This window comes from Oncorhynchus masou, chromosome 24 (genome assembly GCF_036934945.1).
Source record: "Oncorhynchus masou masou isolate Uvic2021 chromosome 24, UVic_Omas_1.1, whole genome shotgun sequence".
Classification (NCBI taxonomy): Eukaryota; Metazoa; Chordata; class Actinopteri; order Salmoniformes; family Salmonidae; genus Oncorhynchus; species Oncorhynchus masou.
The window spans coordinates 114,228,549-114,240,980 of NC_088235.1; the positions used below are offsets into that span (position 1 = coordinate 114,228,549).

General features: G+C 50.4%; 1 protein-coding gene across 5 annotated transcripts in view; it reads left to right on the plus strand.

The window, feature by feature from the left end:
- LOC135513305 (unconventional myosin-VIIa-like) overlaps positions 1-12,432 on the plus strand; it is a 108,337-nt gene that overhangs the window by 43,704 nt on the left and 52,201 nt on the right. For all 5 annotated transcript variants that reach the window (XM_064936203.1, XM_064936201.1, XM_064936204.1 and 2 more), the window contains 2 exons: positions 8,088-8,261; positions 8,579-8,806. In XM_064936203.1, the coding sequence (XP_064792275.1) occupies positions 8,088-8,261; positions 8,579-8,806 (402 nt within the window). The remainder of the gene's footprint in view (positions 1-8,087; positions 8,262-8,578; positions 8,807-12,432) is intronic.

The following is a 12,432-nucleotide window of genomic DNA, read 5'->3' on the forward strand; positions in this document are numbered from 1 at the left end:
GTGGTAGTTTGGGGCCTGTTAGTGGTAGTTTGGTGATCGGGACCTGTTAGTGGTAGTTTGGGGCCTGTTAGTGGTAGTTTGGGGCCTGTTAGTGGTAGTTTGGTGATCGGGACCTGCTAGTGGTAGTTTGGTGATCGGGACCTGTTAGTGGTAGTTTGGGGCCTGTTAGTGGTAGTTCGGGACCTGTTAGTGGTAGTTTGGGGCCTGGTAGTGGTAGTTTGGGGCCTGTTAGTGGTAGTTTGGGGCCTGTTAGTGGTAGTTTGGGACCTGTTAGTGGTAGTTTGGAGCCTGTTAGTGGTAGTTTGGGGCCTGTTAGTGGTAGTTTGGGGCCTGTTAGTGGTAGTTTGGGGCCTGTTAGTGGTAGTTTGGGACCTGTTAGTGGTAGTTTGGAGCCTGTTAGTGGTAGTTTGGGGCCTGTTAGTGGTAGTTTGGGGCCTGTTAGTGGTAGTTTGGGACCTGTTAGTGGTAGTTTGGGGCCTGTTAGTGGTAGTTTGGGACCTGTTAGTGGTAGTTTGGGACCTGTTATTGGTAGTTTGGGGCCTGTTAGTGGGAGTTTGGTGATCGGGACCTGTTAGTGGTAGTTTGGGGCCTGTTAGTGGTAGTTTGGAGCCTGTTAGTGGTAGTTTGGGGCCTGTTAGTGGTAGTTTGGGGCCTGTTAGCGGTAGTTTGGGGCCTGTTAGTGGTAGTTTGGGGCCTGTTAGTGGTAGTTTGGAGCCTGTTAGTGGTAGTTTGGGGCCTGTTAGTGGTAGTTTGGTGATCGGGACCTGTTAGTGGTAGTTTGGGGCCTGTTAGTGGTAGTTTGGGGCCTGTTAGTGGTAGTTTGGTGATCGGGACCTGTTAGTGGTAGTTTGGGGCCTGTTAGTGGTAGTTTGGGGCCTGTTAGTGGTAGTTTGGTGATCGGGACCTGTTAGTGGTAGTTTGGTGATCGGGACCTGTTAGTGGTAGTTTGGGGCCTGTTAGTGGTAGTTCGGGACCTGTTAGTGGTAGTTTGGGGCCTGTTAGTGGTAGTTTGGGGCCTGTTAGTGGGGGTTTTGGGCCTGTTAGTGGGAGTTTGGTGATCGGGACCTGTTAGTGGTAGTTTGGGGCCTGTTAGTGGTAGTTTGGGGCCTGTTAGTGGTAGTTTGGGGCCTGTTAGTGGTAGTTTGGGGCCTGTTAGTGGTAGTTCGGGACCTGTTAGTGGTAGTTTGGGGCCTGTTAGTGGGGGTTTTGGGCCTGTTAGTGGGGGTTTTGGGCCTGTTAGTGGGAGTTTGGTGATCGGGACCTGTTAGTGGTAGTTTGGGGCCTGTTAGTGGTAGTTTGGGGCCTGTTAGTGGTAGTTTGGGGCCTGTTAGTGGTAGTTTGGGGCCTGTTAGTGGTAGTTTGGGACCTGTTAGTGGTAGTTTGGGGCCTGTTAGTGGTAGTTTGGGACCTGTTAGTGGGAGTTTGGTGATCGGGACCTGTTAGTGGTAGTTTGGGGCCTGTTAGTGGTAGTTTGGGGCCTGTTAGTGGTAGTTTGGGACCTCTTAGTGGCAGTTTGGTGATGGAGACCTGTTAGTGGTAGTTTGGAGCCTGTTAGTGGTAGTTTGGGGCCTGTTAGTGGTAGTTTGGGGCCTGTTAGTGGTAGTTTGGGGCCTGTTAGTGGTAGTTTGGGACCTGTTAGTGGTAGTTTGGGGCCTGTTAGTGGTAGTTTGGGACCTGTTAGTGGTAGTTTGGGACCTGTTATTGGTAGTTTGGGGCCTGTTAGTGGGAGTTTGGTGATCGGGACCTGTTAGTGGTAGTTTGGGGCCTGTTAGTGGTATTTTGGAGCCTGTTAGTGGTAGTTTGGGGCCTGTTAGTGGTAGTTTGGGGCCTGTTAGCGGTAGTTTGGGGCCTGTTAGTGGTAGTTTGGGGCCTGTTAGTGGTAGTTTGGAGCCTGTTAGTGGTAGTTTGGGGCCTGTTAGTGGTAGTTTGGTGATCGGGACCTGTTAGTGGTAGTTTGGGGCCTGTTAGTGGTAGTTTGGGGCCTGTTAGTGGTAGTTTGGTGATCGGGACCTGTTAGTGGTAGTTTGGGGCCTGTTAGTGGTAGTTTGGGGCCTGTTAGTGGTAGTTTGGTGATCGGGACCTGTTAGTGGTAGTTTGGTGATCGGGACCTGTTAGTGGTAGTTTGGGGCCTGTTAGTGGTAGTTCGGGACCTGTTAGTGGTAGTTTGGGGCCTGTTAGTGGTAGTTTGGGGCCTGTTAGTGTGGGTTTTGGGCCTGTTAGTGGGAGTTTGGTGATCGGGACCTGTTAGTGGTAGTTTGGGGCCTGTTAGTGGTAGTTTGGGGCCTGTTAGTGGTAGTTTGGGGCCTGTTAGTGGTAGTTCGGGACCTGTTAGTGGTAGTTTGGGGCCTGTTAGTGGTAGTTTGGGGCCTGTTAGTGGGGGTTTTGGGCCTGTTAGTGGGAGTTTGGTGATCGGGACCTGTTAGTGGTAGTTTGGGGCCTGTTAGTGGTAGTTTGGGGCCTGTTAGTGGTAGTTTGGGGCCTGTTAGTGGTAGTTTGGGGCCTGTTAGTGGTAGTTTGGGACCTGTTAGTGGTAGTTTGGGACCTGTTATTGGTAGTTTGGGACCTGTTAGTGGTAGTTTGGGGCCTGTTAGTGGTAGTTTGGGACCTGTTAGTGGGAGTTTGGTGATCGGGACCTGTTAGTGGTAGTTTGGGGCCTGTTAGTGGTAGTTTGGGGCCTGTTAGTGGTAGTTTGGGGCCTGTTAGTGGTAGTTTGGGACCTCTTAGTGGCAGTTTGGTGATCGAGACCTGTTAGTGGTAGTTTGGGGCCTGTTAGTGGTAGTTTGGGGCCTGTTAGTGGTAGTTTGGGGCCTGTTAGTGGTAGTTTGGGGCCTGTTAATGGTAGTTTTGGGCCTGTTAGTGGTAGTTTGGGGCCTGTTAGTGGTAGTTTGGGGCCTGTTAGTGGTAGTTTGGGACCTGTTAGTGGTAGTTTGGAGCCTGTTAGTGGTAGTTTGGGGCCTGTTAGTGGTAGTTTGGGGCCTGTTAGTGGTAGTTTGGGACCTGTTAGTGGTAGTTTGGAGCCTGTTAGTGGTAGTTTGGAGCCTGTTAGTGGTAGTTTGGGGCCTGTTAGTGGTAGTTTGGGGCCTGTTAGTGGTAGTTTGGGGCCTGTTAGTGGTAGTTTGGGACCTGTTAGTGGTAGTTTGGAGCCTGTTAGTGGTAGTTTGGGGCCTGTTAGTGGTAGTTTGGGGCCTGTTAGTGGTAGTTTGGGGCCTGTTCGTGGTAGTTTGGGACCGTCTAGTGGTAGTTTGGGGCCTGTTAGTGGTAGTTTGGGACCTGTTAGTGGTAGTTTGGGGCCTGTTAGTGGTAGTTTGGGGCCTGTTAGTGGTAGTTTGGGACCTGTTAGTGGTAGTTTGGGGCCTGTTAGTGGTAGTTTGGGACCTGTTAGTGGTAGTTTGGGACCTGTTAGTGGTAGTTTTGGGCCTGTTAGTGTGAGTTTGGTGATCGGGACCTGTTAGTGGTAGTTTGGGGCCTGTTAGTGGGAGTTTTGGGCCTGTTAGTGGTAGTTTGGGGCCTGTTAGTGGTAGTTTGGAGCCTGTTAGTGGTAGTTTGGAGCCTGTTAGTGGTAGTTTGGGGCCTGTTAGTGGTAGTTTGGGACCTGTTAGTGGGAGTTTGGTGATCGAGACCTGTTAGTGGTAGTTTGGGGCCTGTTAGTGGTAGTTCGGGACCTGTTAGTGGTAGTTTGGGACCTGTTAGTGGTAGTTTGGGGCCTGTTAGCGGTAGTTTGGGGCCTGTTAGTGGTAGTTCGGGACCTGTTAGTGGTAGTTTGGGACCTGTTAGTGGTAGTTTGGAGCCTGTTAGTGGTGGTTTGGGGCCTGTTAGTGGTAGTTTGGGGCCTGTTAGTGGTAGTTTGGTGATCGGGACCTGTTAGTGGTAGTTTGGGGCCTGTTAGTGGTAGTTTGGGGCCTGTTAGTGGTAGTTTGGTGATCGGGACCTGTTAGTGGTAGTTTGGGGCCTGTTAGTGGTAGTTTGGGGCCTGTTAGTGGTAGTTTGGTGATCGGGACCTGTTATTGGTAGTTTGGTGATCGGGACCTGTTAGTGGTAGTTTGGGGCCTGTTAGTGGTAGTTTGGGGCCTGTTAGTGGTAGTTTGGTGATCGGGACCTGTTAGTGGTAGTTTGGTGATCGGGACCTGTTAGTGGTAGTTTGGGGCCTGTTAGTGGTAGTTTGGGGCCTGTTAGTGGTAGTTCGGGACCTGTTAGTGGTAGTTTGGGGCCTGTTAGTGGTAGTTTGGGGCCTGTTAGTGGTAGTTTGGTGATCGGGACCTGTTAGTGGTAGTTTGGTGATCGGGACCTGTTAGTGGTAGTTTGGGGCCTGTTAGTGGTAGTTTGGTGATCGGGACCTGTTAGTGGTAGTTCGGGACCTGTTATGGTAGTTTGGGGCCTGTTAGTGGTAGTTTGGTGATCGGGACCTGTTAGTGGTAGTTTGGGGCCTGTTAGTGGTAGTTTGGAGCCTGTTAGTGGTAGTTTGGGGCCTGTTAGTGGTAGTTTGGGGCCTGTTAGTGGTAGTTTGGGGCCTGTTAGTGGTAGTTTGGGGCCTGTTAGTGGTAGTTTGGAGCCTGTTAGTGGTAGTTTGGGGCCTGTTAGTGGTAGTTTGGTGATCGGGACCTGTTAGTGGTAGTTTGGGGCCTGTTAGTGGTAGTTTGGGGCCTGTTAGTGGTAGTTTGGTGATCGGGACCTGTTAGTGGTAGTTTGGGGCCTGTTAGTGGTAGTTTGGGGCCTGTTAGTGGTAGTTTGGTGATCGGGACCTGTTAGTGGTAGTTTGGTGATCGGGACCTGTTAGTGGTAGTTTGGGGCCTGTTAGTGGTAGTTCGGGACCTGTTAGTGGTAGTTTGGGGCCTGTTAGTGGTAGTTTGGGGCCTGTTAGTGGGGGTTTTGGGCCTGTTAGTGGGAGTTTGGTGATCGGGACCTGTTAGTGGTAGTTTGGGGCCTGTTAGTGGTAGTTTGGGGCCTGTTAGTGGTAGTTTGGGGCCTGTTAGTGGTAGTTCGGGACCTGTTAGTGGTAGTTTGGGGCCTGTTAGTGGTAGTTTGGGGCCTGTTAGTGGGGGTTTTGGGCCTGTTAGTGGGAGTTTGGTGATCGGGACCTGTTAGTGGTAGTTTGGGGCCTGTTAGTGGTAGTTTGGGGCCTGTTAGTGGTAGTTTGGGGCCTGTTAGTGGTAGTTTGGGGCCTGTTAGTGGTAGTTTGGGACCTGTTAGTGGTAGTTTGGGACCTGTTATTGGTAGTTTGGGACCTGTTAGTGGTAGTTTGGGGCCTGTTAGTGGTAGTTTGGGACCTGTTTGTGGGAGTTTGGTGATCGGGACCTGTTAGTGGTAGTTTGGGGCCTGTTAGTGGTAGTTTGGGGCCTGTTAGTGGTAGTTTGGGGCCTGTTAGTGGTAGTTTGGGACCTCTTAGTGGCAGTTTGGTGATCGAGACCTGTTAGTGGTAGTTTGGGGCCTGTTAGTGGTAGTTTGGGGCCTGTTAGTGGTAGTTTGGGGCCTGTTAGTGGTAGTTTGGGGCCTGTTAGTGGTAGTTTGGGGCCTGTTAATGGTAGTTTTGGGCCTGTTAGTGGTAGTTTGGGGCCTGTTAGTGGTAGTTTGGGGCCTGTTAGTGGTAGTTTGGGACCTGTTAGTGGTAGTTTGGAGCCTGTTAGTGGTAGTTTGGGGCCTGTTAGTGGTAGTTTGGGGCCTGTTAGTGGTAGTTTGGGACCTGTTAGTGGTAGTTTGGAGCCTGTTAGTGGTAGTTTGGAGCCTGTTAGTGGTAGTTTGGGGCCTGTTAGTGGTAGTTTGGGGCCTGTTAGTGGTAGTTTGGGGCCTGTTAGTGGTAGTTTGGGACCTGTTAGTGGTAGTTTGGAGCCTGTTAGTGGTAGTTTGGGGCCTGTTAGTGGTAGTTTGGGGCCTGTTAGTGGTAGTTTGGGGCCTGTTCGTGGTAGTTTGGGACCTGTTAGTGGTAGTTTGGGGCCTGTTAGTGGTAGTTTGGGACCTGTTAGTGGTAGTTTGGGGCCTGTTAGTGGTAGTTTGGGGCCTTCTAGTGGTAGTTTTGGACCTGTTAGTGGTAGTTTGGGGCCTGTTAGTGGTAGTTTGGGACCTGTTAGTGGTAGTTTGGGACCTGTTAGTGGTAGTTTTGGGCCTGTTAGTGTGAGTTTGGTGATCGGGACCTGTTAGTGGTAGTTTGGGGCCTGTTAGTGGGAGTTTTGGGCCTGTTAGTAGTAGTTTGGGGCCTGTTAGTGGTAGTTTGGAGCCTGTTAGTGGTAGTTTGGAGCCTGTTAGTGGTAGTTTGGGGCCTGTTAGTGGTAGTTTGGGACCTGTTAGTGGGAGTTTGGTGATCGAGACCTGTTAGTGGTAGTTTGGGGCCTGTTAGTGGTAGTTCGGGACCTGTTAGTGGTAGTTTGGGGCCTGTTAGCGGTAGTTTGGGGCCTGTTAGTGGTAGTTCGGGACCTGTTAGTGGTAGTTTGGGACCTGTTAGTGGTAGTTTGGAGCCTGTTAGTGGTGGTTTGGGGCCTGTTAGTGGTAGTTTGGGGCCTGTTAGTGGTAGTTTGGTGATCGGGACCTGTTAGTGGTAGTTTGGGGCCTGTTAGTGGTAGTTTGGGGCCTGTTAGTGGTAGTTTGGTGATCGGGACCTGTTAGTGGTAGTTTGGGGCCTGTTAGTGGTAGTTTGGGGCCTGTTAGTGGTAGTTTGGTGATCGGGACCTGTTATTGGTAGTTTGGTGATCGGGACCTGTTAGTGGTAGTTTGGGGCCTGTTAGTGGTAGTTTGGGGCCTGTTAGTGGTAGTTTGGTGATCGGGACCTGTTAGTGGTAGTTTGGTGATCGGGACCTGTTAGTGGTAGTTTGGAGCCTGTTAGTGGTAGTTTGGGGCCTGTTAGTGGTAGTTTGGGGCCTGTTAGTGGTAGTTCGGGACCTGTTAGTGGTAGTTTGGGGCCTGTTAGTGGTAGTTTGGGGCCTGTTAGTGGTAGTTTGGTGATCGGGACCTGTTAGTGGTAGTTTGGTGATCGGGACCTGTTAGTGGTAGTTTGGGGCCTGTTAGTGGTAGTTTGGTGATCGGGACCTGTTAGTGGTAGTTCGGGACCTGTTATGGTAGTTTGGGGCCTGTTAGTGGTAGTTTGGTGATCGGGACCTGTTAGTGGTAGTTTGGGGCCTGTTAGTGGTAGTTTGGGGCCTGTTAGTGGTAGTTTGGGGCCTGTTAGTGGTAGTTCGGGACCTGTTAGTGGTAGTTTGGGGCCTGTTAGTGGTAGTTTGGGGCCTGTTAGTGGTAGTTTGGGGCCTGTTAGTGGTAGTTCGGGACCTGTTAGTGGTAGTTTGGGGCCTGTTAGTGGTAGTTTGGGGCCTGTTAGTGGGGGTTTTGGGCCTGTTAGTGGGAGTTTGGTGATCGGGACCTGTTAGTGGTAGTTTGGGGCCTGTTAGTGGTAGTTTGGGGCCTGTTAGCGGTAGTTTGGGGCCTGTTAGTGGTAGTTTGGGGCCTGTTAGTGGTAGTTTGTGGCCTGTTAGTGGTAGTTTGGGACCTGGTAGTGGTAGTTTGGGGCCTGTTAGTGGTAGTTTTGGGCCTGTTAGTGGGAGTTTGGTGATCGGGACCTGTTAGTGGTAGTTTGGGGCCTGTTAGTGGTAGTTTGGGGCCTGTTAGTGGTAGTTTGGGACCTGTTAGTGGTAGTTTGGAGCCTGTTAGTGGTAGTTTGGGGCCTGTTAGGGGTAGTTTGGGGCCTGTTAGTGGTAGTTTGGGCCTGTTAGTGGTAGTTTGGGGCCTGTTAGTGGTAGTTTGGGCCTGTTAGTGGTAGTTTGGGGCCTGGTAGTGGTAGTTTGGGGCCTGTTAGTGGTAGTTTGGGACCTGTTAGTGGTAGTTTGGAGCCTGTTAGTGGTAGTTTGGGGCCTGTTAGTGGTAGTTTGGGGCCTGTTAGTGGTAGTTTGGGACCTGTTAGTGGTAGTTTGGGGCCTGTTACTGGTAGGTTGGTGATAACTTCACTGTGATTTGAATTTTGTGGAGGAATAAATACATAAACAAAAAAGTGTTTCAGTTCGGGTTTTTTTTCTTAACGATCCCTATTTTGTTAAAACGTTTTGCACTTCACTGTAGTTTTTCTCTTCTCCAACCTTTGACCTCTGACCTGTGTTTGTGGTGACTGACAGGCGACCAAGTCTAAGAAGCCCATTGCGGTGTCTGTGACCCTGATGGACAGTCGTACCATCAGCCTGCCTGTAGACTCCTCCTCCACCTCCAAGGAGATCTGCCAGTTACTCTCTGAGAAGGTCTCCCTCAAAGACACCTTCGGCTTCTCTCTCTACGTGGCTATCTATGAAAAGGTAAGCAGTAATGTACTGTTTTACTCTGACCTCTACTTCCAGAAAGGTATTTGAGACACCCTGAATTCGACCCTTAGACCCATCCTGTACATCCGAAGGTGTAAGCGATATGGCACGGGCTTCACCTTTGTCTTCTGATAGGTCGGATTACATTTTGGCCGTATTGCTGACCTCTTCCGGAGTGTCTTGAGACGAGGGACTGGGGGTCGATTTGAAATTGAGAAACTGTCTGGTAGACCAATGTAACAGGCTTCCTAGTGTTGGTATGTGTTTTGTGTAATGTCAATGAGGTGTCTGTTGGTCCCACCCCCCTCCAGGTGTGGTCGCTGGGCAGCGGGCGGGAGCACGTGATGGATGCCATCTCCCAGTGCGAACAGGAAGTGAAACGGAAGGGTGGGCAGGAGCAGCACGCCCCCTGGCGACTCTACTACAGAAAGGAGATCTTCACCCCGTGGCATGACTGTAAAGAGGACTCCGTCAGCACAGATCTCATCTACAGACAGATCATCAGGGGACTACGCTTCGGAGAGTACAAGTGTGACAAGGTGACGTAATGCTCTGGGGTTAAGATTTCCTCCTAGGTACAGATCTAGGAACAGCTTTCCCTCCCCCAGTCCTAACTCTCACAATTAGTGGGGAAAATTCAGAACTGACCCAAGATTAGCATCACGAGGGCAACCTTACCCTAGTCAAGTTCTTGAAGTCAAGTGATCTATGTCACTAGTTCATATAGTGTACGTCTCCAAGAACCAATGTAAAGGTTTGGAACATTTACCATGGTCTATAGAGGAGCAGTGTGAGAAGGTAGGTAATGCTCTGTCTGGCTATGCCAGCGTCCCAAATACCACCCTATTCCCTGTATAGTGCACTACTTTTGACCAGGGCCCTATGGGCACTATAAAGGGAATAGGGTGCCATTTGGGATGCAGGGTATAATTACCGTGATATACACTGAGTACACAAAACATTAAGAACACCTGTTCTTTCCATAGACTGACCAGGTGAATCCAGGTGAAAGCTATGATCCCTTATTGATGGCACTTGTTAAATCCACAAATCTCTCTACGTGACACATGTATGCATCACATGCAAGTGACCAATAGTACCTAACCTATAGCATATCATTATCACATCAATAAATTGGTTATATCAAACTCTGAACACTGTAACACGTGTGACACAGCAAAGGGTGCAGAGGACGTGACCAAACTCAAAATGGGGGGGATACTAGTTGCTCGGGAGGTAAAAAGGAAGTCAGATGTGAGGAATACCTTTGTCTAGTCATAGAAAATACTGGATATCAAGAAAACGAAGGTAAGGAACAAGCGCTGCATGAATATTATGAGTCAAACAGGGTATTTTTTTGTGTGTTGGGGGGCTCGACTAAAAAAAATCTTGGTCGACCAAACAATCCAACAGAAGACTAAATGGGATCTGCCCTAGTATACACAGTGAAACATCACTGTAAGGTCGTTGATTTATCCGGCTCGAAGGACCACTTTCCGAAAGGGCTACCTCTGACGAGCTCACGACCAAACAATCCAACAGAAGACTAAATGGGATCTGCCCTAGTATACACAGTGAAACATCACTGTAAGGTCGTTGATTTATCCGGCTCGAAGGACCACTTTCCGAAAGGGCTACCTCTGACAAGCTCACGTGGAAATCTCACAAAAGCCAGCGGCAAAAACAGAGTTTTCTTTAAAAATAATAAACGGTTAAATGGAGAACTGGAGATTGTGTTGTGTTGTGCTATGCTGTGTTGTGTTGTGCTGTGTTGTGTTTGTCAGGACCCGGTTTCGAACCTGGGTCTCCGGAGTGAGAAACAGTCACTTAACCAACTGAGCCACGAATAGACAGCAGAACCCAGAAGATGAGGCAGACACAGCAGTACTTAAGACGGTGTATTTAATAAAGAAAAAATCCTAAAATACAAAAAATGGCAAATCCAAAAGGTGGTAGGTAAAACACAAAAAGACCTCAAAAGAAACTCACCAAAAATAAACAAAAACAAAAAACAGAATACCACAAGAACGTCACCCGGAATCGACAAGAGCACACAGAACACTAGGGCAGGGTGCTAACATACAAACACAGAGCACAGAACTGAGGGAAACAAAGGGTTTAAATACAATCAGGGGAAAAACGAGACACAGGTGCAAATAATAATGGGGATCAAGGGAAAAACATAGGGACAAAAAGCACAATGGGGGCATCTACTGACCAAAACCCGGAACAACCCTGGCCAAATCCTGACAGAATCCCCCCTAGGAACGGCTCCTGACGTTCCTACCAGCTCTCTCAGGGTGGAGGACCCTGAACTGACGAATGAGGTCAGGGTCCAGGATGTCTTTGGCAGGAACCCAGGAGCGCTCCTCAGGACCGTAGCCTTCCCAGTCCACCAGATACTGCCAGGACCGCTGCACCCGGCGGGAATCCAGTATCCAGTGGACGGTATAAGCCGGCTGGCCTCCAATGACACGAGGCGGAGGGGGAGGTCTGTCTGCCGGGACAAGGGGAGAAAACAACAGGTTTTAACAATGACACATGAAATGTGGGATTAATCTTAAGGGATCTGGGTAAGTGTAGGCGATAAGAAACTGGGTTAACTCTCCTGGCAACCTTGAAGGGACCGATGTATTTTTGGGACAGCTTGCAAGACTCCACCCGTAGAGGTAAGTCTCTTGTGGAGAGCCAGACTCTCTGGCCGGGGCGCAGGGTAGGCCCGGGACGGCGACGTCTGTTGGCTTGTTGTTGATACCTCTGTGAGGAACGCATCAGATTAAGACGGGTCTTCCTCCACATAAGCCGACAGCGTCTGACGAACCTCAAGGCTGAAGGCACTCTGACTTCTGCCTCCTGGTCCGGGAACAATGGAGGAGCATAGCCAAACTGACACTCGTGCGGGGACATACCAGTGGAGGAGGAGCGCAAGGTGTTGTGCGCGTATTCGGCCCAAACAATAAAGGATGACCATGTGGACGGGTTGTCACGAGTCATACATCGGAGGGTGGTTTCCAGCTCTTGATTCATCCTCTCTGTTTGGCCGTTGGACTCCGGATGGTACCCTGAAGATAGACTGGCAGAAGCCCCCATGAGTTGGCAGAAGGCCTTCCAAAACCTTGAGGCGAACTGGGGACCTCTGTCAGAAACCACATCTTGAGGAATGCCGAAGACTCGGAACACATGATTAATTACCAACTCAGCCGTTTCCTTGGCAGAAGGTAACTTAGTCAGAGGGACGAACCTGGCCGCCTTTGAAAACCTGTCGATTATGACTAGGATAGTAGTATTGCCATGGGATGGAGGAAGTCCAGTAATAAAGTCCAATGAGATATGGGACCAGGGTCTGTGGGGAACAGGTAAAGGGTGAAGGAGTCCTTGAGGGCGGAGGTGAGAAGATTTGCCCTGGCAGCACACGGGGCAGGCATTGACGAAAGTGGCAACGTCTTCTCTTATGGTAGGCCACCAGAACTTACGCTGGATGAACTCCAAGGTGCGACCTACGCCCGGATGACAGGTGAGGCGAGAGGAGTGCCCCCACAGAAGGACCTGAGTCCTCACTGCCTTGGGGACAAACAACCGATTGGCAGGGCCTCCTTTAGGGTCCGGTTCGCTAGCTTGAGCACGTCTCACGGTATCCTCAACTTGCCACGAGATCGGAGCCACAATCTTAGCAGCAGGAAGGACAGGCATGTCCGTGTCATCTCGAATGGCAGGAGCGTAGACTCGGGACAGGGCATCCGGTTTGAGATTCTTCGACCCGGGCCGATAGGTGAGGATAAACTGGAATCGATTGAAGAAAAGAGACCATCTAGCTTGTCTAGAGTTCAATCGCTTCGCCTGCTGGATATACTCCAGATTTTTGTGGTCCGTAAGCACTTGAAACGGGTGAGAAGCCCCCTCGAGCCAGTGTCTCCATTCCTTCAATGCCATCTTAACCGCTAGGAGTTCACGATCCCCCACATCGTAGTTCCTCTCAGTCGGGGTAAGCCGGTGTGAGAAGAAAGCGCACGGATGAAGCTTCTTGTCTTCACCCCTCTGAGACAGGACAGCTCCAACACCAACCTCTGATGCGTCTACCTCCACCACAAATGGTTCATCCGTAGTCGGTAGTATCAGGATGGGAGCAGAGAGAACGCGCTGCTTGAGTCCTTGGAAGGCCGTCTCA